Source organism: Canis lupus, chromosome 17 (genome assembly GCF_011100685.1).
Source record: "Canis lupus familiaris isolate Mischka breed German Shepherd chromosome 17, alternate assembly UU_Cfam_GSD_1.0, whole genome shotgun sequence".
Classification (NCBI taxonomy): domain Eukaryota; kingdom Metazoa; phylum Chordata; class Mammalia; order Carnivora; family Canidae; genus Canis; species Canis lupus.
In genome coordinates this window covers 34,627,346-34,653,681 of record NC_049238.1, presented here as the reverse complement: position 1 = coordinate 34,653,681, position 26,336 = coordinate 34,627,346, and the positions used below count along the sequence as shown (strand labels likewise).

At 44.9% G+C, this 26,336-nt stretch overlaps 2 protein-coding genes and 1 long non-coding RNA gene across 5 annotated transcripts in view; 1 reads left to right on the top strand and 2 right to left on the bottom strand.

The window, feature by feature from the left end:
• Nucleotides 1-5,229, bottom strand: part of SNRNP200 (small nuclear ribonucleoprotein U5 subunit 200) — a 32,647-nt gene extending 27,418 nt beyond the window's left edge. The window contains exons 1-5 of the mRNA XM_038561376.1: nt 5,050-5,229; nt 4,391-4,554; nt 2,497-2,668; nt 1,604-1,796; nt 1,074-1,129 (exon numbers count right to left, since the gene is read on the bottom strand). Coding sequence (XP_038417304.1) covers nt 1,074-1,129; nt 1,604-1,796; nt 2,497-2,668; nt 4,391-4,554; nt 5,050-5,094 — 630 coding nt within the window. The 5' untranslated portion in view covers nt 5,095-5,229. The remainder of the gene's footprint in view (nt 1-1,073; nt 1,130-1,603; nt 1,797-2,496; nt 2,669-4,390; nt 4,555-5,049) is intronic.
• A 56-nt stretch (nt 5,230-5,285) lies between these two features.
• On the top strand, nt 5,286-6,391 carry LOC102152605. The gene is made up of 2 exons (XR_005372379.1): nt 5,286-5,609; nt 5,795-6,391. It is a non-coding gene; the product is annotated as an uncharacterized LOC102152605 (long non-coding RNA).
• Nucleotides 6,392-14,780: 8,389 nt separating this feature from the next.
• Nucleotides 14,781-26,336, bottom strand: part of NCAPH (non-SMC condensin I complex subunit H) — a 43,366-nt gene continuing 31,810 nt past the window's right edge. For all 3 annotated transcript variants that reach the window (XM_038561371.1, XM_038561369.1, XM_038561370.1), the window contains 6 exons: nt 23,682-23,792; nt 22,269-22,445; nt 20,679-20,792; nt 18,846-18,937; nt 18,367-18,442; nt 14,781-15,316 (listed from right to left, as the gene is read on the bottom strand). In XM_038561371.1, coding sequence (XP_038417299.1) covers nt 15,257-15,316; nt 18,367-18,442; nt 18,846-18,937; nt 20,679-20,792; nt 22,269-22,445; nt 23,682-23,792 — 630 coding nt within the window. In that variant the 3' untranslated portion in view covers nt 14,781-15,256. The remainder of the gene's footprint in view (nt 15,317-18,366; nt 18,443-18,845; nt 18,938-20,678; nt 20,793-22,268; nt 22,446-23,681; nt 23,793-26,336) is intronic.

Below are 26,336 nucleotides of genomic sequence, written 5' to 3'. Positions count from 1 at the left end.
TGTCTCTGTCTCTGCCTCTCTCTCTCTCTCTCTCTCTCTCTCTGTGTCTCTCATGAATAAATAAATAAAATATTGAAAGGAAGAAAGGAAGGAAGAAAGGAAGGAAGGAAGGAAGGAAGGAAGGAAGGAAGGAAGGAAGGAAGGAAGGAAGGAAGAAAGAAAGAAAGAAAGAAAGAAAGAAAGAAAGAAAGAAAGAAAGAAAGAAAGAAGGCAACAGGAGAGAGTACTAAAAAGTGGAAAATTCTTACAATAAAATTAAAATGCAGTAAAAAAAAACAAAACAAACAAATAAAATAAAATGCAGTAAAACATGGTGGCATACACCATCGATGAAGGTAGATACTGTACTTTTTGTCTTTTTGGTGATCCACTTGGATTGTTTTAAATTATTATATGTTTACATTTACAAGTATAAATTTGCTTTATAAATCCCTAAAGAGAGACGCCTGGGTGGCTCAGCAGTTGAGCATCTGCCTTTGACTTAGGGCGTGATCCTGGAGTCCCGGGATCGGTCCCGCATCGGGGGCCTGCATGGGGCCTGCTTCTCCCTCTGCCTGTATCTCTGCCTCTCTCTCTCTCTCTCTCTCATGAATAAATAAAATCTTAAAAAAAAAAAAAGGTAAAGATATCACACTGAATGTAAAAGCATTCAGTTGTATAGCACCCGCGAAACATCATTTAAAAAAAAAATAGGGATCCCTGGGTGGCGCAGCGGTTTGGCGCCTGCCTTTGGCCCAGGGCGCGATCCTGGAGACCCGGGATCGAATCCCATGTCGGGCTCCCGGTGCATGGAGCCTGCTTCTCCCTCTGCCTATGTCTTTGCCTCTCTCTCTCTCTGTGTGTGACTATCATAAATAAATAAAAAAATAAATAAATAAATAAAAAATAAATCCCTAAAGATAACCATAGCAAATTTTTAGCAAAATAACATTTATCCCTAAGGTTGACACCCGTACAACACCATAAAATTTATCTGGCCTAAGCTAGACAGTTTCTTTACACCACAGTGGTCCCCTCACCTTAAAAATTTCAAAAAACAAAAATAGATTGGGTCTGTTTGCTTTATCACCCACCTCCTCATCAGACTCAAACTGAACATTCACACCGTATGTCTCATCAATGTTGTCATCTGCAGCAAGAGGGATTAGAAAAAGACAAAAGTAAATTAGTGAAATGAGGCACTATGGAGGTAATTCCTTCCCAACTGCCTGACATAGAGCATAGTTCTATGGTCTGAGGACCCACAGGCGAAGACAATTAACGCACGAGTCATCTGCACTGCCATTGCTGAAGCCTTCTCCAAACTGCCAACCCTGGACACGGTCCTGTGCTCCTTGCTCAACCACCTGATTGTCCCCCCAACCCTGCCCCACACAGGTTCTGCCCAAGTTTTCCCCCGATTTCTATACAAAAGGTCTTAAGAATAAGAAATAGCTGCTGTCATCCAAGGACTCTGATGCATTGATCACAACTCCTCAAACACCAAACAGGTTATGGGAACTCATGGACACATTGAGAAGTCTTAACGACTGAGGCTTGAAGATCAAGTTTAGAGATCAAAAGCAACCATTTAACATGATATGGACATAAAGACGTCAGTTACCCATATTCTGGATTTCCTTATCTCCGCCATAGTCTGTGATCTTTTTGCCCAAGTTCACTAGCACATGGTATCTGGTATCATCTGTCTGACCCAACAGCAGGTCAATCTCCTTTCTTCTTTCCTTGTCTCGAAGTTTTTCATTCTTGAGGACAGCTAGAACTTCATCAGCTGCCCCACAAAGAATATCACGGGGCTGGTGGCAAAAAAAAAAATTTAGAACAAGCCACAGAACATCACTGGCCAGATTTATGTAACAATACAATGTAAAGAGCCACACTTCTTTAAACCTGAACACCCGGTTCTGATCATTTTCATTACTATTAACTAAAAAACGTCACAACTGTAAGAAGACCCATGTGTTTTTAAAGATTAGACAGGTCGTCCTAGGAAGTAGGACCTGTCTTCTACAACAGTCTGGTGCACTTCTCCAGGCAAGAGACACTCCTCAGCGATCCTCTAGCCCACCAAACTTTAGGTAATTCTTCGTCCTCACCAGAGCCTCTGATACTCATAAAGGCCCTTAATCTAATCACATATGTGTAATGGTCAAGATTATGATTCCAGATACAGAACACCCAGGCTCATATGGTGGCCCATGCCAAACACTACCTCTGTGATTTGGGAAAATTACTTATCTATTCTTTGCCTCATATCTCTCATCTGTAAAATGGAAAAGGAACAAAACAATACCTAGTCATAGAGCTAATGTAAGGAGTGAAAGGGAAAGCATGTAAAACACTACTCCACATCACCTGAGTGTTCAGTAAATACAGCCACTTCTACAAACTGCTATGGCCCACACAAGAAAATTCATGGACAAGATTCTTCTGGTACCTCCCAGTTGTGACTCTCTCCTGTCCCCAAAACACAGCTTCACCCTCTGGCTTCCTCACCTGGTCCCCAAGGGCAGCCTGGATGAAGCTGAGCAGCACCTCATAGGTCTCTCGGGTCTCTTTAGTCTTGGGCTTATAGATGATGCCCACCATCTCATCGATGCCCTCAGACAGCAGAGTATAACCCTTCATCTTATTAATGTCATGTCGGTCCTCATCACGCTTTCTTCGCCTAATGGACACATGATGTTTAAGAGGCAAAACCTACTCCCTCAAAAGGCAAAACTAAATCAAGCCTACCCTCCTCTCCTCGCTTCATGGTACATAGATAATATTTAAAAACATGAATCTGTACCTCAATAATTCCCACATGGCCATCTTTATGGGAACACAGTAACAGGAAGGGAATCCTTTGTGATTCTCTCACTAGATGCTCTAAATGTTGCAATGAGACAGCCTCCTCACTCGTTTGTAAAAGGACAACGCTTTTTACTTAGCATGACAACACTATATAATCAAATTTTGAGTTGCCACTCTCACACATATTTTCTTTTTCTAGCCAGAGAAACTAAGACTCCAAAAGAATCTACAGCCATTGATTCCCAACAAATAACAAACTTGGAAAGGAAGCCCTACTCTGCAAAGTGGAGAACCAATGATATATTAACTCATTTCAAATATAACTAATCAAGGGGTGCCTAGCTGGCTCAGTTGATAGAGCATGTGACTCTTGATCTTGGGGTTGCGGGTTCAAGCCCCATGTTGGGTGCAGAGATTACTTAAAAATGAAATCTTTAAAAAAAAATTATATATATATATATATATATATATATATATATATAAAATCAAAACTGGATCTATGAATTTTTTTAATATTTTATTTATTTATTCATGAGACAGAGAGAGAGAGGCAGAGACATAGGCAGAGGGAGAAGCAGGCTTCCAGTGGGGAGTCTGATGAGGGACTTGATCCCAGAACCCTGGGATCATGACCTAAGCCAAAGGCAGACACTCAACCACTGACCCACCAGGTACCCTGGGTCTACAAATTTTTGGGACTTCATTGTGGGAGAAGAGAAAGAGACAGAAATGTCAGGGATTTCAAAATATAAAGATGAGGTAAAGTTCAATGATCTTCTAAATTTTAAAATATAGCCCCCAAAAGGAAACAAAACAAAACAAAACCCTCTTTCATACTACTCGAATGTTACTCCATACCAACTGAAGTACAAAGTGGACAAAAGCAGAGTAATAATTAAGTAGGAGTGGGAAGTTTGTAATGGAAGAAAAAGAGTTACTGAGACAGGGAATAGCAAGGGTTTTGAAAATCCTGTGGAGAAAATTAAAATCTCTCTGACACATATACATTAGAAAAAGATCTAAAAATTCTTTTCTCCAGGTGTCTGGGTGGCTCAGTTGGTTAAGCATCCAACTCTTGATTTTGTCTCAGGTCATGATTTCAGAGTCCTGATATCAAGCCCTGAGCTGGCTTTGTGCTCAGCATGGAGTCTGCTTGTCCCTCTCTCCTCTGCTCTCGCTAGGATCTTTATGAAAGTTGTTTTCTGGGCACCTGGGTGGCTCAGTCAATTGGGCATCTGCCTTCTGCTCAAGTCATGATCTCAGTGTCCTGGGATGGAGCCCCCCATCCGACTCCCTGATCAGCGGAGAGTCTGCTTCTCCCTCTCCCTCTGTCCCTCTTTCCACTCATGTGGTGTCTCTCTCTCTCTCTCTCAAATAAATGAATAAAATCTTTTAAAAAGGGGAGGGGGTTGTTTTCTCACTTCAGTACACTTTTTGAGGCCAAAGAACCTTTTAAATCTCATGTTCTGTTTTTCCCATCCCTAACACTAATGTCTCATCTTGCACCAGACATTTCAGCAAAAACGCTGCTCAAATGCTCAAGGAAAGATAGATTTTGGATCTCAAGAAAAATCATTTTCTCCTTTGTACTCACTTGGCTCTTCTTTCTTCCTGCATCTGTGGTTTGGTCCGTTGAGCCTTATCTCCCATCCGGGTGCCCTCCAACTTCCCAACCAGGGACAGCACCTCTCCCGTGGGTTCATCCCGGCGGGTCCGGTCAATGAGAGAGCGGTCAGCTTGGAGGACAAGATTCGAGTTCTGAAAAGATCACAACGTTATCAAAGCTCTGACACGAGTAGGGCCACTTCCTGCATCACAGGAATGCCACTTGATAATATCAAACTTAGCAAGAACTGGAGCGACTAAGTGCTGATAAGCGCAACTGGAATAAGAGGATTTCCTTAAGATGAAAGAGTGCACACAACTGCACAGGCAGGAAGAGCGATCAGCTGAACCATCCTTGCTGGTTAACCAACACCCGGGAAAAGTGTTGGCACGCTGGGGGTGACACAGAAGGGGGCGGGTATGGCGCCGAGGGACAGAACGAACACTCCTAGCAGAGCGTAGCCCATCCCGCCCGCCTCGACCCTAGTGGGGTTATTCATGTCGTCCTGTACTCCCACCTTCGCCTGGATCTGGCTTCCTCTCCGCTTTAGTGGTTCACCTGCAGGCCTTCAGTCTAAACCTCCCTCCTCCGCCTCCCGCTCCCCAGCAGGCTCCCCAGCCTGTGTTCTCCCCCGGGTCCACACGCACCGCCTTGTACTCGTACTGCAGGCTACGGGCGGTCACATCCGCCATGGCCGCGGCCGCTCGGAGATCTCAGAGCTCAGCTCCCCGCACAGCACGCTACCAAGAGCCCTCGCACTCCGCTCGCTCCCGGCCGCGACAACGCAGGTTGGGCGCACCGGAGAGGGAAAGAGACGAGCTCGCTTCCGCTTCCGGGTCGCGCGCCGGAAGTGGGGGGGGGCGCCTTCTCCGGCGACGTAAAAGCGTCGCTTACCTTCGGCCTTCTGGGCGGAGTGGGCGGGGCCGCGAGTCCGGTGACCGCGGACTCGGCTTCCGGCCACGCCCCCACCCCCGCGACTTCTGGGCCACAGGCGCTAGGCTTCCTACCTCGTAGTGCGGCCTTCGGCCTCCAGGACCCTTCACATCGTAGCGATACGTAGGCCTGCTTGGCCCCTTATCCTAACCCAAGCGCTTTTCTACCCGCTTCTTCGGACTCTGGCCACCGTCCTGTGAGCTGTGCTGGCGACGGGTGCTAATTAGCTCCTTTCTGGTTGAGGGAACTGAAGCACCCAGCTAGCGGTTTGAGTGTGTGTGTGTGTGGGGGGGGGGGGGGGTGTGAATTACTAGTATCTGACGTTGGGTTTCAGTTCCGCATATAACATAATGGAAGGAAAACTGTCTCCTCCAGAACCGTGCGTGTCAACAAGACCCTCGTTCTGGGCCGCCCGGGGCCCCCTCTTTGCACCCAAATGCTTGTCCCGTTCCTTCGCAGAGCCCCTGGCAGCTGCCCTCTTGGCAGGACCGGCTCCCGGAAGATTTCTTCCTCAGTGGCAAAGCCCCTGTCTTCGCACCCGTAGTTGACCAGTTCTCGCCTGTGGAATGGCAACGAAGAGCTGGATGGTTACCTCAGAGCCTGTTCGCTTTTGGAAGAGGAATGAAAGGGAAGACGCAGGGGTATTTTGTTGGTTGTCAGTTGGCTCCTTATTTACAAGTTGGGATAGTTCAGGAAAAATCTGGACTTCTATGGAGAAATCAGAATGCTGGCCGCATGAGAGAGACCCACATTCCTACGTGGCTTACTGGCCCAGTGCTAATCAGCACCTTGACGCCCTTAGAGGATACATGTGTTCCTCCCACTGCTCCTGTCTTCTCATCTCCGGCCACTGTAAGCCTGTAGTTTGCAGGCCCCACCTGTTTTTGCCTAACTGGGCCTTCCAAGGGGCAGTCGAGTCCTTTACAGCAGCTCTGCTCCTCAGTGACTTTGTGACTTTTGAGGTAGCTAGCTAGCTGATCTCTCTGGGTGAATGTCATCTTGTCATCCTTAAAACTGAGGTAATAAAACTTACCCCCTATGTGTGTTGTGATTAAATGAGGTAGTGTGGACATTTTTTTTAAAGATTTTATTTAGGGGCACCTGGGTGGCTCAATGGTTGAGCATCTGCCATTGGGTCAGGTTGTGATCCTGGAGTTACGGGATCGAGTCCCGCATCGGGATCCCTGCATGGAGCCCGCTTCTCTCTCTGCCTATGTCTCTGCCTCTCTGTGTCTCTCAAGATTTTATGTATTTATTAGAGAGAGAGAGTGCACATGCACAAGCAGGGGGAGCAGCAGAGGGAAAAGCAGGCCCCCAGCTGAGCAGGGAGCCTGATGTGGGGCTCAATCCCAGGACCCTGGGATCATGACCTGAGCTGAAGGCAGATGCTTAACCAACTGAGCCACCCAGGTGCTCCAGGTAGTGTGTTTATTTTTTTTTAATATTTTATTTATTTATTCATGAGAGACAGAGAGGCAGAGACATAGGCAGAGGGAGAAACAGGCGCCATACAAGGATCCCGATGTGGGACTCGATCCTGGGACTTTGGGATCACACCCTGAGCCAAAGGCAGGTGCTCAACCACTGAGCCACCCAGGTGCCCCACTCCAGGTAGTGTGTTTAAAAGCCCCAGTGAATTGCCTGACTCAGGGTAGGGGCTCACTGAAGGTGATTTAAATCTGAATCCTCAAGATTGTTATTTTGTAGCTATCCTGTGGCTCATGCACTTGACACAAAATAATCTGAAAAATATCTCAAGGATTCTGCTCTACTTTTCTACAGGAGTAGGACTTATGTTCACAGTCAAGCCTGGACTGTGGGCAAATGTGTGAAGCAGAGAAGGAATGGGGAGGGACTATTTATGGGAGCAAGTTTTCTTGGGGTGATGGAAATGTTTTTGAATTAGATTATGGGGATAGGTGCACAACTGTGGATGCAGATTAAAAACCATTGAATCATACATTTTTTATTTTATTTATTTATTTTTAAAGATTTTATTTATTTATTCATGAGAGATACACAGAGAGAGAGGCAGAGACACAGGCAGAGGGAGAAGCAGGCTCCATTCAGGGAGCCCGATGTGGGACTCGATCCCAGGAGTTGATCCCGGGACTCCAGGATCACACCCTGAGCCGAAGGCAGGCTCCAAACCACTGAGCCACCCAGGAATCCCCATGCATACATTTTTTAAAGCTTTTATTTATCTGAGAGAGAGTGAGTGGGCAAGACAGCAGGAGGTGGGGGAGGGAGAGGGAGAAGCAGAGTCCACACTGAGCTGGAAGACCCATTCAACTTGGGGCTGGATCCCGGGATTCCGGGATCATGACCTGAGCTGAAGGCAGATGCTCAACCGATGAACCACCCAGGCACCCCAACTCATGCATTTTATTTTTTTTTAAGGTTTTATTTATTTATTCATAGAGGCAGAGTCTCACAGGCAGAGGGAGAAGCAGGCTCCATGCAAGGCATAGACCCTTGGTGGGGGATGTTTGTTACCAAGTCAGGTTCAGCTTTAACTTTCTTCCAGTCTATCTATGCCCCATTGTCCTGCCTCTCTCCAGAAATTCAGAATTCACTATTCCCTAGTGCCAGGCCAGAACACAGGGCTACCCAGGCTCCTAGGCCCTGCTTTTCTGTACCTTAAGACCTGTCATTTCATTTAATAACCTCTCAAATATTACATATGCAGTAAACTTTGTAAGCACTTTTAGGGACTCAGAGAAAAACAAGATGCAGTTAGAACTCTTGAGAAGTTATAGTCTTGCAGGAGAAATGAGATGTACTGCAATTAAAAAGCTGAGTTGGAAAAAATAAAAAATAAAAAAATAAAAAAAAAAAAGCTGAGTTGGGGGATCCCTGGGTGGTGCAGTGGTTTGGCGCCTGCCTTTGGCCCGGGGCGCGATCCTGGAGACCCAGGATCGAATCCCACATTGGGCTCCCTGCATGGAGCCTGCTTCTCCCTCTGCCTGTGTCTCTGCCTCTCTGTCTCTCTCTGTGTGACTATCATGAATAAATAAATAAAATCTTAAAAAAAAAAAAAAAAAAAGCTGAGTTGGGGTGCCTGGGTGGCTCAGTCAGTTAAGCTTCCAACTCTTGGTTTCGGCTCAGGTCATGATCTCAGGGACCTGAGATCGAGCCCCAAGTTGGACTCTGTGCTCCATGCAGAGTCAGCTTGAGATTCTCTCCCTCTCCCTTTACCCCTCACCCTGCTTCCAGAGAGAGCTCTCAGGGAGCAGACTCCTCTCTTGTTTCCCTCTGCCCCTCCCCACCATACTCGCTCACTTGCTCTCTCTCAAATAAATAAACCTTAAAAAAATTTTTTTAATAAAAAAAACCTGGGTTAACAAAAAACGAAAATTCCACACGTTCTCATATCTCCTCACCTTTCTTCCTTAACTACAGCACCCCACCACTGTCTCTGGCAGACAGTCTCTCCTTTGTGTCCTATCCGCTCCTCCTGCAGTGTATTCAATAAACTTCTAGCTCTTGGGGCAGCCCCAGTGGCTCAGCGGTTTAGCGCCACCTTCAGTCGAGGACATGATCCTGGGGACCCGGAATCAAGTCCCGCATCAGGCTCCTTGCATGGAGCCTGCTTCTCCCTCTGCTTGTGTCTCTGCCTCTCTCTCTCTCTCTCTCTCTCTCTCTCTCTCTCTCTCTGTCTGTGTCTCATGAATAAATAAATAAAATATTTTAAAAATAATAAAAATTTTAAAAAATAAACTAGCTCCTTAAGAAAGGGGGGGGGGGCCCTGAATGCAATCAGTGCCACAAGGGGGCGTTGTGGGAGATGAGAAAAGTCCCTTCTGATTCATGAAAATGAGGGAGTTTACAGTTGTAAAGGATGGCTAGGATTTCAGTAGAGGCAAGGAGTGGGAGATATTTCAAGGGAATACGGAAAAAGTAAAGTATGAAGGTGAGAAGACAAAGACATATCCTAGGAACTGTTAGAAACTCAGTTCAGTTGAGTGAAGAGCAAATGTAAGGAATGGAACATGTAATATAGATATAATTTAGAATCTCTTGAAAACAAATGCCATTGTAAAAAGTTTTTACCTTTTTCTAGGAGATAATATAAACCCATACAGACTTCTGGTTGGAGGGGGGCTGGTTGTGTTTTGCAGCTTTATAGCAGGTGTTTGGTTAGAAGGACTAACATCTAGATTAAGCAAAAGCTTACTATTTATCACATAGGAAGCATTGCAAAGTACCACTTTAGTACCTGGTCTCATTTAATCCCCATAAAGCCCTCTCAAATATATTTCCCCCATTTTGCCAATGAAGAAATCGAGGCCCAGAGAAGGTAACTGACTTGCCTGGCCTTGCCTGCCTCAAAGCCAGGCTGTCTCATTCCAGATCCTTTGTAAGGGGCTTCCTTACAGAGCTGGGCACGAGGAAAGTGATTCTCATAGTGCTGGGTAAGGTGTAGGAGGGAGAGTGAGGTGTAGGAAGGACCAAACACGGAGGAGGGCTGGGAGGCTATTAAAGGAGGCCGGCAAAAAAAAAAAAAAAAAAAAGGAGGCCGGCAAGAGGTTAGGTGTCCCTGATAGGATTACCACAGACAGGGGTAACAGAATGTTAGAAATGTGAGTAAAATTCAAAGGGACTTGGTGATTGTCTTTGGTGTGTCCAGGAACCCATTAGGTTGCTTGAACTCTCAGGGTTGGAGAAGAGGAGTGCTGGGTCATCAAAAAGCCCCTGGTAACTTGCATACTAGGTGGTGAAATGCCTCATGCTCTAGGATTGAATATTAACATTACAGGGTTCGAGTGAAGCTAAATTGAACGATTCCATGGGCTCCTGGGTAGCTCAGGTCATGATCTCGGGGTCGTGGAATCGAGCTCTGCATTGGGCTTCCTGTGAAGCAGGGAGTCTGCTCCTCCCTCTCCTACTCTCCCTGCTTGTGCTCTTTCTCTCTCTCTCCCAGTCAAATAAATAAATTTAAATACAATTTAAGTAAATAAAATGTAAATAAATAGACTCCAGTAAACACAATATTCTACATGGAGAAGGGATTCAGTACATGTTAGTTCCCTCTTCATTTGCTTAGAACATCAGTTCACCAAGTCATGCACACTTTTGAACTACTCCATGCATTCACTTCCTCATTTAGCAAAATTTTGTTGCCTTGTCTGTGCCATTTACATCACACTGGGTTCCAGGGCTGCACCAGCAAACAAGACCTATGCACATAAAGGTAAGATTTAACCATGTAGTAACAACATTGATTTTCTAACTCCTCATCTGGTATATGATTCTAAACAGGCTTTGCTCCCTTTCAGGTCTTCACCCCAGGAGGCAATGCCCTTGTATTAACCAAGAGGCAGTCTGACGCAGTGATTAAAAGCATGGACTCAAAAAAAAAAAAAAAAAAAGCATGGACTCTGGTGTCAGGCTGCTGGGGTTTGGACTCCCACTTCCCCCTTCCCAGCTGTGCAATCTTAGGTCAGTTCTTAATGCCTCAGGTGCATCAGCTGCTAACCGGAGATAGTTTTCCTTTAGGGGGCTGCGCACCTACAGCTCCACCAGGAAATAGTAAGGAAACTGAAAGGACTGTCCAGCAGAGCTGCATTTCTCAAAGGCATTTATGAAGTACTTTGTGTCTGGAGGCAGTTTGCAACTCAAACACAGGAAAACTGTCTCACTGTCATATCCTTGCTTTCTCTTATCAATGGTCTTACCTGGTGGCCCTTCCACCCAGCAGACTTGGTGCTTTATTTTTAAGATTTGAGGGATGCCTGGGTGGCTCAGTGCTTGAGTGTCTGCCTTTGGCTCAGGTTGTGATCCTGGGGTGCTAAGATCGAGTCCTGCATCAGGCTTCCTACAGGGAGGCTGCTTCTCCCTCTGCCTATGTCTCTCTCTCTCTGTGTCTCTCATGAATAAATAACCTCTTAAAAAAAAAGATTTGAGAGAGTGAGTGAGAGAGATGGAGCAAGCATGAGCAGCGGGGGTGGGGTGGGGAGGGGTGGAGGATAAGCAAACTGTTGAGCAGCAAGCCCAATGCGGGGCTCCATTTCAGAACCCTGGGATCGTGACCTGAACTGAAGGCTAATGCTTAATCCACTGAGCCACCCAGGCACCCCAGCAAACTTGGTTCTGAATGGCCGTTGGCTCTTCTACAAACTCTAGCCCTCACATGGAAGGTGACAGTTTGCCAGGACTAGACGTATCCAGTAGCACAGCTGTAGGTTGGGTGGCTGTGCCAGAATGTTGTGTGTCGGGGCCACATGGTTAGGCTACATACGTGACCTCAGCAGGTGACTGAGAAGTCATTTTGGAATGCAGGTAGCCATATGCTTGTTGAGAGATGACGTCCTAACTATATGTAAGATAGATTCCCTGTAAAGGCTGTCCATGTCAAGGCATGGCTCATGCTGGTTCTGTGATGGATCCATTCCTAACAAGGCAACTGGTGGTTTCCGCCACAGATGTAGGACAGCCTGTTGTAACAAGCTGAGTCTCCCACTTGTACCAGGCAGCTTCTGTTAGGCTTTCTCCTCTCTACTATCCCTTCCCTCCAATTTCCATTGCAGAGTACAGGTTTTAAAAAGGAAAAACCAGGGGCAGCTGGCTGGCTCAGTTGATGGGAGCATGCAACTCTTGATCTCAGGGTTGTGAGTTTGAGTCCCTCCCCATGCAGAGATTACTTAAATAAATAAGCTTTAAAATAAATGAAAGAGGGATCCCTGGGTAGCGCAGCGGTTTGGCGCCCGCCTTTGGCCCAGGGCGCGATCCTGGAGACCTGGGATCGAACCCACGTCGGGCTCCCGGTGCATGGAGCCTGCTTCTCCCCCTGCCTATGTCTCTGCCTCTCTCTCTCTCTGTGTGACTATCATAAATAAATAAAAATTTAAAAAAATAAATGAAAGAAAAAAGAAAAAGAATGAACCAAAAGGCCATACCTGTATTTCTTCTTCCTACACCCTTGTACACCTTCCTCTCTGGACTCTGATTTTCTTTCCTTTTGACAGCACCAAGTTTCTGCCTACTAATCTCCTCAAGCCCCAGACTGCCAACTGGGATGAAATCCAAATCCTAAGCCCCATTTTTTCCTGAGGCACTATAGCCTTAACTGTGCATCCAGCCAACTTTTTAAAAAGCCAACCAGCATGGACACAGTATTTGTCATGCACTTGTGATGGCCCAGTGAGAGGAAGATTGCCAAATGTAAGTCCTTCTCAGGAGCAGATGCCAGCAGCTGAGAGCAGCCTGAATGAAGTCTCAGGATACTAATTCCTGCCAGAGATCAATGTGCCAAGGAAATAGGAAAAGAAAGCATACACCGTGTGCCTATCACACTAGTACCCCAGAAGCCCCCTGGGAGTCCCCGCCAATTGCTTTTCTCCCCCTCTTCCCACCAGAGATAACCATGTCCCTGATTTTTTTTTTTAATTTTATTTACTTATTCATGAGAGACACAGAAAGAGGGAGAGGCAGAGACAAAGGCAGAGGGAGAAGCAGGCTCCACACAGGGAGCCCGACATGGGACTCGATCCCGAGTCTCCAGGATCAGGCCCTGGGCTGAAGACAGCGCTAAACCGCTGAGCCACCCGGGCTGCCCATGTCCCTGATTTTTAGATTAGCCTGGCCCTTGCTTTTCTCCATAGTCTTACTACTTATGTATGATCTTTATTTTTTTAAAGATTTTTATTTATTTATTTATTTATTTATTTATTTATTTATTTATTTATTTATTTATTCATTCATTCATTCACGAGAGACAGAGAGAGAGGCAGAGACACAGGCAGAGGGAGAAGCAGGCTCCATGCAGGGAGCCCACTGTGGGACTCAATCCCGGGACTCCTGGATCACACCCTGAGCCAAAGGCAAACGCTCAACCATTGAGCCCCCCAGGTGTCCTATATGTATGATCTTTAAATAGAATCTTGCTCAGTTTTGAGAAAATGAGTAGCAAGCATGATACCCTGTCGTGCAGAGAGGATGGTATGGTCCCAATAGATGGAGGCACCAGAAGAAACAGAGACAAAGCAGAATGCCTGCATCGGAGGCTAGCCTCAGCTCCCCTGAGTATCTCTGGAGCCATACCAGGCTGTGGGTGGACAAGGCCACAGAGAAGGCCTAGAAGCACAGGGTTAGGGCAGTTGGACATCTAGCAGGGTCATGGTATGGACCAGTGCAGCTTCCTGGAAAGGGGTACATGTGAGGGGTCTTCATTTTCATTTTTTAAAATATTGCATGGCCCAAACTCTTGTCTTTAGTCTACTCTCACTCTTGTTTGGTAGTTTGGCTAAGTATAAAATTCTAGATTTGGAAACCATTGCTTCTAGTGCTGTGCTGACAGAAGTCTGACACCCTGTTTCCTGATCCTGTGTGTGTCCTCTTTCTGTCCTGAAGCTTGTAGAATCCTCTGTCCTGAGTGTTCTGAAACTTTATGACAAGATACCTTGGTGTGGGTTCATTTTCATCCATGTGCTAGACAGTCTCAGTCTGAAAACTCATGTCCTCCAGCTACGGGATACAGGCTTTTTATTCCTTCTTCAGCAAGATCTCCTCCTCTCCATTTTGTTTTTTTTTTTTCTGGGCCCCCTGATTGTCATATGTGGGACCTACTTGGCAACCCTTATAATTTCTCTCCACTCTTTTCTAACCCTTGGCACTTTCACTCTAATTTGGGGAGACTTCTTCTGTTTTACCCTTCAGTCTCTAGAGAAGCTTCCACACCTGTACATCCCTCACTCCACGCTTTGCCAACCACTCCCAGTTAGGTTATGCCAAGGAGAGGCACATAAAGGAGACTGCAGAGCTGGAAAAAAGGACTTGTTCCTTCTTGTCCACTTCCCCAGCCTGGGAGCACCCCCCACTGGCACTTCTTCAAATGGGCAGCAGCAGTTCCTTCCCATAGCAGCAGTTTGTGGATCTTCCAGGGTGTGTAGAACCAGGTTATCGTGTCCGTGTCCCCCCTCTCCGCCCCCCGCCAGATGCCAGCACCAGCCAAGCAGCATCCTCCTCAGGGGGCAGTTTCTGCTCTGCAGAGTCCTCTCTGAAATCTTTTTGAAGTTTTTCCTCTTTGTTCCTTTTGTTTTTCCAGCCCTGGGGGTAGTTGCTTCCCACAGTTGCTACTTGATACTTTGGATATCTAGTCAGCAGTTCTTTGTAAGAAGTTCTTTGTTCACGTTACAGGTTTCTGCCTCCTGACTAGACTGTTACAACTCCCACCTTTATTTTACAGAAACTCTCATCTTTAGCAGGTGATGGGAGACCAAGAAGGACACTTTTAAGGCAATATCCTGAAATCAGTGTTCTAGTTTATCCGTAGGAATAGGAGATGGTTTCCCCAATGGGGGTTCCATTTTGACAAAGTAGTAGTTCTTATGTGTTTTTGCCAAGGACATCCACAGGTGAAGCTCAGCATTTCAGCCTACATCCCCCTCTTAAAGGAAAGGACCAGCTCTAACTTATCTGGAAAGTATCCAAATATTTTACCATGCATTATTCAGAATGATTTTATTTTAAGGATACACAATATATATACATTTGTAAGTATACATGTGATGTATTTTATGTACATAGTTTAGATAGCTATTTAAAAGACAACCAGGGCCTGCTGGGAAATTATTTTCTACAAAATTGTGGAAAATAACAAAGATCAAGTTAGGAGACAAAAACTAGACATGGATACAAAGTATGGATATAGGTTTTCATAATCAAGAACAGTATCCTCACCATCTCCTCCTTGCTAGGTGGTCACCACAGGGCAGAAAACTTTAATCAAAGACATAGTTCCAGGGTGCTGATTCCCAGACTGTGAGGGAGAGAAGGGAAGAGCAACAGACAAAACAACTGATACTTTCATAGTGGGGTATATAGCTTTGCCACAGGCCCGCCACACAGCAGCTCCCAGAATGGAGATGTCCTGGTCACTGAAGCGATGAGCCTCCTTCTGCCAACTTTTTTTGGGCAAACTCAATCCCCTTGCCTCACCAGAATGTCAGAAAGGTCCTCAGTTCCTTCCAGCTTTAAATTCTGAAGGAAGACCAGACATATGAACTTTAGTGTACTGAAAATATAAGTATCACAAAACAGATTCTAATCAAGGTAACAGGGTAGTGATTATGAAGAATGAGATTTGTCCCATGATTGTAAGTAAAATTATGTTATAGCAAATATAATTTGCATGATAAAGCTAATTCCAAATCCTTGCCAACTGCAGAGAAAAAAAGCAAAAAGCAAGACTTCCCTGGCACGGATTCCTGAAATAGCCTTTCTCTGTAAAGGGCCCAAGAGCTAAGTTATTTGCTCCAGTAGGAGCTAAGAGAAATGGATGGGGAGGGAGTGTTAGACACAATCCATGCCTGTTCACTCTGTCCACGCATGGCCTTCTCCAGGCCCTCCCCTTACTGCTCCACAACCTCACCCCCAGAGAACCCTTTCTCTCCTGCTCAGCCCTTCCCCTTAACACCCCCACTCTCCCACTCCATGAATTCCCCACCAATTCGGGCGCTTGTTTCCCTCAGGACCTAAAGATTGTCAGAAACTCCCTTGCCTAAGCTCACCACAAGCACACCTCCCCTCACTTGATACTAGAGGCAGGTATGATGTGCTGGCACTCAGCAACCACCGCACCCTTTCTAGCACACCTGCCTGTACTGCTAACAATGGAAAGCTAAAATCACATCCCCCTCCTAAGTGTGACCTCTGCAGCTTGGGTTCCAAGTTAATAAGCTGGACCATGCTGGCACTGAGGACCATGGAGGCAGAGGATGCAGGGCCCATCACTGTATCCCAAGCCCCAACACACTGCACTTCTCTGGGGAGCTCATTACCAGAGTGGCTGATGAAGAGTCCAGATGGGAATGAAAGACTGGGAGAAAGAAGGCCACAAAGAGAGTCATGTTCTGGTATTAAGTGTTGTGAGATTTCACTTGATGGCTCTAAGCTCTGAGTTACCACTGATCCCTATAGATGATCATGGTAATAGGGGCAATGTTAGCAGTACAAATTTTCTCACAAAGCCCAAAGCTAAGCCCCAGTAATGGCCCAGTGCTCAGCCTAGTGGTTTCTGGTCTGGTGCAGCTCTCCATCCTTCAAATGCTGAGCACTCTAGGCCCCTAAAGACACACTTGACCACAGCAAAATGAACAATTCCAGCCCTACTGTTGGGGGAAGCAGAGCAATGGTACAGCCAGAGCTTTATGTACCCCCGTGAGGCCACAAAATCACTAATGCTTTTTAGCAGGCTTTCCTTGGCCTGTCTACTTGGGAATCAAATGAAGACCATATAGCTGGTTTCACACAGGGCAGAGGCAGGTTTCTGTGGAGACACACAGCTCAGGGCAACACTTCTCAGACTGGTGAAACTGAGTGACATCAATAATATATATATTTTTTCATCAATAATATTCTTAATCTGGACTCAAGATAAGGGTTTCTGAGCTTTGGCAGACACATGGTTTAGGAGCCTGTGTGTGCTAGGAGAACACACCTAGTCGGAGAATTCACCAGCACCTACATCCACAAAGATGGTGCAAAGTTCCAGGCCACCAAGCAGTCACGCTTCTGAATGTCAAAAAGAAGGAAGACTTGTGTTGCATGGCCCCCAGCCTTGTCTTCATGACTTCTGAACTGGACACATTGTCCAGTCAGCCATTGCTGCTTCCAGCCTTCCAACCAGCAGCCATGTGAGTTCAGTGGTCCTGAATCAACAATCATCCAGAGTGGCTCTGATATACAAGCTTTCCCTGACAGGAGTGAAGTTGGGTTGTTCTGTTCCTGCCTCAGTTGTGAGTGCCCAGGCCCAGCGGTCAGCATCATAGCTGGACACATGCAGCACTTGTCCTGGCTCATTGGCTCATCTACATCTCTTCCCCACCCAAAATCAAAACTAGCTTCTGCCAAATGCATACTTTCTTCTTCTTCAGTGAGGTCATAAGCTTAGAAAGAGAAAGAATGGTCCCTGAATCCCAGTGGTAGGGCCACTTGGAGAGGATAACAGCTGTGTTACACAGGCTGTCCTGGACAGAACCTCTCTCCTCTGGGCCTAACAGTGAGTCCAAACAAAGCCAGACCTGGGAAAGAGAGCCAAGCATCACCACATCACTTTCATTATGAGGCCAGAGGTCAGACACTGGCACGCAGGAAATCCCAGGCACTTCTGCAGCACCCAGTTTTTATTAGCATTCCAGTACAATCTTATCAGCCCTCTCAAACCACACATCGGTGTTCAGACACCGAAGAGCTCCCTCCCAGCTCAGGGCAGGGTGGAGGTTAGAATCTACAGTGGTGGTGCACGAGAGCAGTTAAGGCTAATGATGCTCTACTTCAAATACCAAAGTCTGCATTAGGGACCAGTTGCCCAGGGACACAAAGGATATCATGTCTCATGTAGTACCCCATATCTGGGCATGTTGCTGGCTGCCTCACTGGGCTGCCTCCCGGGAAGCACCAACAGATTCTTGACAAGATGGGTCCCCACCTACTCCACTGATAACTGCCATAGCTGCTCAGCTCTGCTGGCTGGCATACTGCAGGGCCTGGCATGCTGTCACAGCTGGCACTTCTACTGCCTATGTGACAAGACACTCTTCACAGCTTCTGGTGGTCCAGCTTGGCTGACAGCAGTCCTTATGTCTTGCTACTCCTTCCTCCTGCATTTGTCTTCCTCTCATTCTCACCTGTCCCCTCTTTCTCCACCAGGCTTCCATGTGTCTTGACTTTGGCACTGGCAGGGTTTGGCCTTTAAAGCCTGTGATGCCCAATGATATCAAAACACTTTATGTACTGAAGTTGGAAAATGACAAATCACAATTCAGCACCTAAAACTTTTCCATTTGGATTCTCATTATTTTCATTGCTAATAATACTCAATGGCCTTTTTCTAAGATATTTTGAAGCGCCTTGTTTTTTTTTTTTTTTTTTTTTTATTGAAGCGCCTTGTCAATCCTCTGGGGTTGAAAGTACTGCATAAGTCAGTCTGTTTAAGGTGTCCAATGAGGGTGCCCACAGAAGATCTACTAAGAAGCTGAAACAGGTTGCCATGAATAGAGAATAGTCCCATGTTTACCAAATTTACCTACCTTTTCATTTGCTAAATGTAGGAGACAGGCAAAGGCCAGAGGTATTGAGAGGTTCTGAGCCATGAGGGGAGGCAGGCTGAAAAACAAGGAGGCAAGTATTTAGTTAGGTACTGCAGTTCTAGGAACAAAGGCTCTTTCATCAAGTATGAATACACATGTCCAGTGAGCAAACTAAGGAGAAACAAATATTTCAGTAATATTTCGATAAGCAGGTTTTTCCAGTTTCTTATTTGGAAATAAAATATCACTTGTTCCATTCCAGCCAATGGTGCAGAAAATGCCTTTTTTTTTAACGCCTTTTTAAAAAGTTGGTCTATATTAACTACTTTATCGCTACAAAGAAACAGAAAAACTGCTCCAAGTATGAAAAGAGCAGATTGCATGCAGAGGATCTGTCACACTAGCAGCTCAGGCTGGTGCACTCTCAGCCAGGGCCCAGAGGAAGTGGTGGCGAGCCCCCTGCATTGGCTGGCGGGTACCTCCTCTGCAGGTCCTTTGTGAGCATGCTGAGCATCTTCTCATCAGCCACCTTCACCGGGTCCCCTTCTTTTCCAGTTTCACTGTGGTTTGCCTAACAGAAGAAGGATATTGACAATTCAGACATTTAGGGCCAGTTCACTTTGGAGAAAGCAATGTACAATTCAAAGTTGTATCTCTGAAAAGTTTACATCTGAATGAAACCAAAACATTTTCTAAGTTACATTATGAAGAAAAGCAACCCATAAAGGGACTCAGTGCTTCAGCCCTGGATCACGACACTGACTACCCACCACGATAAATGTGGATGTCAATGGCCAGTATAATCCCAGTAACGGAAAAGTTGCAAAGAGGCTTCTAGTTTCCTCAGAAGAAAACAAAATACAGAAATAACAAAAGCCATGATCATTTATAGCTTCAACTGGACTATACAACCAAGAGCAGGACAAAATCCATAATCTATTGGGTAAGCAGTTATCAAAGGATATCATGTCTGCACTAAAGTAACTCAAAATGTGTAATGGTGAGGGGCTGGAGTGACAGGACAGGATGGGTGACAGTATAGATAAAACAGTAATAACTTGGGACACCTGGGTGGCTCAGTGGTTGAGCATCTCCCTTCGGCTCAGGGCGTGATCCTGGGGTCCTGGGATCGAGTCCTGCATCGGGCTCCCTGCAGGGAGCCTGCTTCTCCCGCTGCCTGTGTCTGTGTCTCTGCCTTTCTCTCTCTGTGTCTCTCATGAGTAAATAAAATCTTAAAAAAAAAAAAAAAAAAAAAACAGCAAAAACTACTGAAAGTAGGTGTTCATTATACTATTCTCTTCCTACTTTTGAATATGTTTGAATATGTTGTCTCTTTTTTTAAAAAAAAGATTTGAGAGAAAGTGTGTGTGAGAAAGCATGCATGAGCAGGCAGAGGGAGAGAGAGAGAGAATCCTCAAACGGACTCCCTGCTGAGGGCCAAGAAGGATGTGGGGCTTGAATCCCAGGACCCTGAGATCATGACCTGAGCTGAAATCAAGAGTCAGATGCCTGGGGCGCCTGGGTGGTTCAGCTGTTGGGCGTCTGCCTTTGGCCCAGTCGGGGGATTGAATCCTGCATCAGGCTCCCTGCCAGGGAGGCTGCTTCTCCCTCTATGTATGTCTCTGCCTCCGTGTCTTTCATGAATAAATAAATGAAATCTTTAAAAAAAAAAAAAAAGAGTCAGATACTTAACCGAGAGTGTCCTGTCTGAATATTTTCATGATGAAAATATTTCAGCTTCTTTTTAAATTTTTTTTTTTAAAGATTAAGTCCTTCATTAACTAGAATCCCTAGAGGACAGGGTATTATAAGTAATTTAAATTCACAGCTTAGGGATCCCTGGGTGGCGCAGTGGTTTGGCGCCTGCCTTTGGCCCAGGGCGCGATCCCGGAGACCCGGGATCGAATCCCACATCGGGTTCCCGGTGCATGGAGCCTGCTTCTCCCTCTGCCTGTGTCTCTGCCTCTCTCTCTCTCTCTCTCTCTGTGACTATCATAAATAAATAAAAATTAAAAAAATAAATAAATAAATAAATAAATAAATTCACAGCTTAAGTAGAACCCCTTCCCTACTTTTTTTTTTTTTTTAAAAGATTACTTCTTTATTTGACAGAGAGAGAGAGAGAACATGAGTGGAAGCAGAGGGATAGAGGGAAGCAGGCTCCTTGCTGAGCAGGGAGCTCAACATGAGGCTCAGTCCTGGGATTTCTGAATGAATGCTTTCTGTATTCAAGCTATTGATCTTGGAGCCTTAATCATGAGCCACTCCCCTCCCACATGCTAGGCACCTGGAAAGTAAGCAGAACATGTTACCTCTGTGTCTGCTTGCTTAGAGCACTTTGTCAGCAAGCTCCACATACTCTGCTTCAATTTCTTCATGTCCATCCTTTTGGCAGTCTTGGCATAATGAATTTCAATTTTATTTACCTGGAAAAGACAAAGTAAAATTAAGCAAAATAAACAAAATCTGTTGTATAATCAAAAGTCTGGAGTACATGGGATCCCTGGGTGGCGCAGTGGTTTGGCGCCTGCCTTTGGCCCAGGGCGCGATCCTGGAGACCCGGGATCGAGTCCCACATCGGGCTCCTGGTGCATAGAGCCTGCTTCTCCCTCTGCCTGTGTCTCTGCCTCTCTCTCTCTCTGTGACTATCATAAATAAATAAAAATTAAAAAAAAAAAAAGAAAAAAAAAGTCTGGAGTACAAAGTATCTGGTTTAGTTTGATCAAAGCAGCTACAGAGCTTCCTTTGGATATGTCAAAACAGAGTCCCTCATTTTTATCTAATTTTTTGTTGATCAAGTGCAATCTACATTAAGACTAACCTGGAATTCCAGTGCAAAAGACAGGTCAATGAAATTATGAAATCACCAAGCCTGTCATCTGGTATGGAACAGACAAATGCTTAATATATGATCATTTCATATGAACTGAATTTGGATAAGATTGATGGGCTTTCTTTCTCTTTTTTCTCCCTCCCTCCCTCTCTCCCTCCCTCCCTCTTTTCTTTCTTTCTTTCTTTCTTTCTTTCTTTCTTTCTTTCTTTCTTTCTTTCTTTCTTTCTTTTCTTTCTTTCTTTCTTTCTCTTTCTTTCTTTTCTTTTCTTTTCTTTTCTTTTCTTTTCTTTTCTTTCGTAAATGTGCTGCCAAAGAGAGCACTCTTTTCTTAATTTTTTTTTTTTTTTTTTTTTTTTTCTTAATTTTTAAAAAAGATGTTAGGAGCACCTGGGTAGCCCAGTGGTTGAGTGTCTGCCTTTGGCTCAAGTCGTGATCCTGGGGTTCTGAGATCCCCAAAGAGAGCCTGCTTCTTCCTCTGCCTATATCTCTGCCTCTCTGTCTCTCATGAATAAATAAATATTTAAATATATAAAAATAAAAAAGATTTTAGTTCCAAGTAATCTCTATACTCAACATGGGACTTGAACTCACAACCCCAAGATCAAGAGTTGCATGCTTCACCAATGGAGCCAGCCAGACACCCCTGGCCAAGATTTTCCAAAGCCAAATACCTAGCCTCTCCCAGTCAGTACAGAAGATGATATTCCCTGCCTGCAGTCTTCATTCACATATTTTACCACTTTGCCCCTAGTCATATGGTTTAGCATCATCTCTAGAGATGGCTACTTCCACACAAACTTAATTAGCCATCAGTTCATTCCCAACACACCCCTACTGAGCAGTCAGCCACTTGGAGAGCAACAGGTTAAAACTGAGAAAGAAAAAAAAAAAAGAAAGAAAGAAAGAAATCAAGCCCAGACTGATGTTACTCTCATATAGGAGGAAGATTAAACAAATAATATAACAATATTATATTGTTATATATTATATATATATGTTATATATTAATATATATATTGTTATATTGTCAGGCAAATAATATAACACAATTCTTGGATTTCACCTTTACCTTCTGAGGCTCAGCAACCAGATTTGACTCCCCATAAGTGGTGATGTCCAATCCTTGGATTTCAGGCACGTCACCATTCTCTTGTGCTGTCTTAGGTGGATGGCAAGATGTAAGGTCAAAGGTTCCAGCTGGTCCCTCAAACAAGTCATCCAACTCTTCATAATCACTGTTGGCAGCCTAGGCAAGGAAACAGTTCTTCAAGTTTGGCAGAAGCCATCTGAAAGGCTTAGAAGTATCCTTGAAAAGGACTCTGTATTTACACATTAAAAGCAGAACACCTGAGAGGCCGTTATGTGAATTAAGCTAGGAATGGACTTCTGGGTGCCTCTAGTTATTTCCCTGTTATACATAAACCCTACAGAGGAAGGTATCTGTGAATTAAGACCTCCAGAGCAAGTTATAAGGAATAATCACAACTGCCAGTGTCTTCTCTGGTTCTAGCCAATTTAAGATTTTATTCTATAGAAAGCATTTCCAAAACACCAAAAATCTGACCCAATGCCTCACCCAATGTGAGCACAAGAGATGCCAGGGGTCACCAGCCAGCAGCAGGGGTTCTCCCTGGGAGCTGCAAAAAAGTCATTCTTGGACCAAGCCCAGCAGGAATGGATCAGATATCTGGGCTGGAGACCAGGACCTGGTTTTTTTTAACAGGCTCTCTGGGTGATTCTCATACTCCTCAAAAGTTTAAGAAGCATTTGCCAAGAGGTCAGTCTGGATTTTCACTAAAATGTAACAACCCAACTCTCCTCCAAGTAAGATGATAAGTGAACAAGCCACTCTTCAGTTCTTGTCCCTCCCACAGGGACACAAAGGAGGCCTAATATTTTTCCCCTTTTTGTTATCCCCTGCCGCGTTCTCTGATTTCCATTTGCCATCTCATTAGTAGACTCACGAATGGGACAGTGAGATTATTTGGTCTAAACCAAGATCTAAAAATGAGGAGTGGCTTATACAAATTCATGACATAAAAACCAAAATCAAGAGCTAGGAGCTGGTCTCCTGAATCTACCCCAAGGACTTTTTCCCTATCAGATCACACCGTCTTCACATGTCTATCTGTCCTGTCTCCCTCGCTAAAACATTAGCAGCTCCTAAGAGCAAGAGGAGTATTTTCCTCTGAAATCCCAAAATAGCCAAAATAAGTGCTTTGCCCAGGCTAAAGGCATTGTGTGGCTTACTGGAGTAGGACTTTCGCTTTCCACATACAGGGCTTGAGGTAAAGCAGGCCAAGGTTTTGGCTGTTTCCTCGACTTGGCTCCATTTCCTGATGCCTGGGGCAGGGCAGGCAGCCACCCCCCTACCTGATCCAGAATTTTCTGCAGCCTTCCCCCATATAGGAAAGAGAGGAGATGGGAAACAGGAAAGGCTCTTCTGCTTACAAGAAAGGACAGAGCTCTTCTTTCCTTTTACCTGTAATCCAGGGCAAAAGTTGGAGGTGTCATTAGGGTTGTTGTAATCATAGTCTCCAATTTCTTCATAATGTTCAGTTCTTGCCCTCTGGTCTTGAGCTGTCTTAAGTAACTAGAATGAAGGAAAGAACAACTGTAGAAAGCAATTTCTAGAAAAACAGCTCTAAACTAGGTTGGACAATAACCTTAGTTCTTAGGATCAGTCTTCTAGAATTATAGAATTTTTAGAGTTCGAAGGGCCCTGACAAGTCCTCTAATTCAGACTTCAGCCACACAACTCTGTTCTAGAGCAAGCCCCAGGGTAGCAGGGCTTGGCAACTCCATCCATCCCAAATAAAATACAGCAGCTGGTTTGCAATTAGGTCTGCACACAACTTTATTTGAAAACAGGTTCATTGGGCAGCCCTGGTGGCGCAGCGGTTTAGTGCCGCCTGCAGCCCAGGGTGTGATCCTGGAGACCTGGGATCGAGTCCCACATCAGGCTCCTTGCATGGAGCCTGCTTCTCCCTCTGCCTGTGTCTCTGCCTCTCTCTCTCTCTCTCTGTGTTTCTCATGAATAAATAAATTTAAAAATCTTAAAAAAAAATAAAAAAAAACAGGTTCATTAAAAATAAATAAATAAAAAAATAAATAAAATAAAACTGCCTATACCTAGCTGAAAAAAAGGTCAAATTGTTGCTGCTCAAACAATTCTGAGAGAAAACTCACTCATGATTTTAATTCACAAGCAGCCTGTCCCATTTCTAGAGCAGTCACTGCTCCCTACATAGTTACAGGGAGAAACATCCAGCAATTCTTCCTATCATTACACCCTCAGGACTTTGTTCTGCCTGCCAGAGCCTTACAGAAAAAGTTGGCCTCCTCTTTTGGGAATGCTTGTGACCACAGCCCTTCAGATATTTGCTGGTCATTAGACCAGTGATTTTTACCAGGGTTGTGTATCTTTGGGGTCAAGGAAGTGAGGCTGCAGTTACGTACAGTTTACAAAGCATATTGAATATTTTAATTAAAAAAATATATTTTAATATAATATACTCCAAAAGCAGCAAAAAAAAAAATCCTCACAATGTTTTTGTAATACAAACCCCATAATAATATTCAAAAATAGCTATTTATTGACTTAAGAAAAGTCCACTTTCTTCCACATATCCTCTTATAAGACCATTTGTAAATTCCTCTCCATTTAGGATACTCTCCTCTAGGCACACTCTAAATTGTCCATAGTCTACAAGAAGTCTTTTCAGGAAGGGTATGTGATCCCTTCATGTATCAGCTGCTTGCTATTATAACTCCCTGTAAGATTTTTTTTTTAATATTTTATATATTTATTCATGAGAGACACAGACAGAGAGAGAGGCAGAGACACAGGCAGAGAGAGAAGCAGGCTCTGTGCAGGGAGCCCTATGTGGGACTTGATCCTGGATCCCGGGATCACGCCCTGAGCCAAAGGCAGACACTCAACCACTGAGTCACCCAGGCGTCCCACCCCCTGTAAGATATTAAGCTGGATGGTTGATCTGTATGGTCTCTAGGCAAATAGCGCTTATTAATCCAACATTTAATCTCCAGAGTTTAATAGTCATTTTCCTTGTATAGCTCTGCTGGAAGGATAGGGGTCTTCAGTTCTTGCTGCCTGGCTGCCCTACCACACACAGTGAGTTTGTTCCTGTGGACAATCAGAAGCAGAAGTTCTTTCTTCTATAAGATACAATTATAAAAAAAATAATAAAATAAAAATAAAACAATCACCCCCGGAATGTAATAACCTAATGATCTTGTTCTACCACCTTAACATCTGAATATCCAAATTCCCACCTAAGGCCACAATCTTCAAATGCTCATAAGGGCTTGAGGGAAGTGAGGGTGGCTTGTAGCCACAGAAGGCAGCTCCAGGCTGGCCAAAGTTTGGTTGAAGTGTCCGACTATCCTGCTCTTCTGTTCCAGGGTTCCATTTTCCTTTAGAGCAAGACAGGGCCAGCATGTAACCAACACTGACCACAGCCATAGTTTCTACTACTGCTGCAATTCTGTATCCCTTTCTGTATTTTTAAGAGTATTTCTGTTAAATAAACAGTACTGATTAAAAAGTAAAATATATTAGTATTGCATTATAAAAACATAATGTGAGACAGTAAATTTGGGGGACTATATACATATCATTAAGGCCTTGTAGAGGGATCCCTGGGTGGCACAGCGGTTTGGTGCCTGCCTTTGGCCCAGGGCGCGATCCTGGGGACCCGGGATCGAGTCCCACATCGGGCTCCCAGTGCATGGAGCCTGCTTCTCCCTCTGCCTATGTCTCTGCCTCTCTCTCTCTCTCTGTGACTATCATAAATAAATAAAAATTTAAAAAAAAAAAAAAAAAGTAAAAAAAGGCCTTGTAGAGAAACAGGCAAAATATGGAAGAGGAAACTGAAGACAGTTTGTGGATATGACAGCACAAGACCAGAACAATCAGGAAGGCAAATGAGCAGAGGATCCAGATAAAACAGAACTTAGCATGAACTACTGCCTGGTTACCCTGGCAATAGTAACATGCACTTGGTACCATCATCACCAGAAGAGCCACAGGCAGATGAAGTGAAGAGCTCATGGGGCACAGCACCAGGTGGTCTAAAGTGCTCATCATAACAGAGAGCCTCGTAGGAAGCCAGGA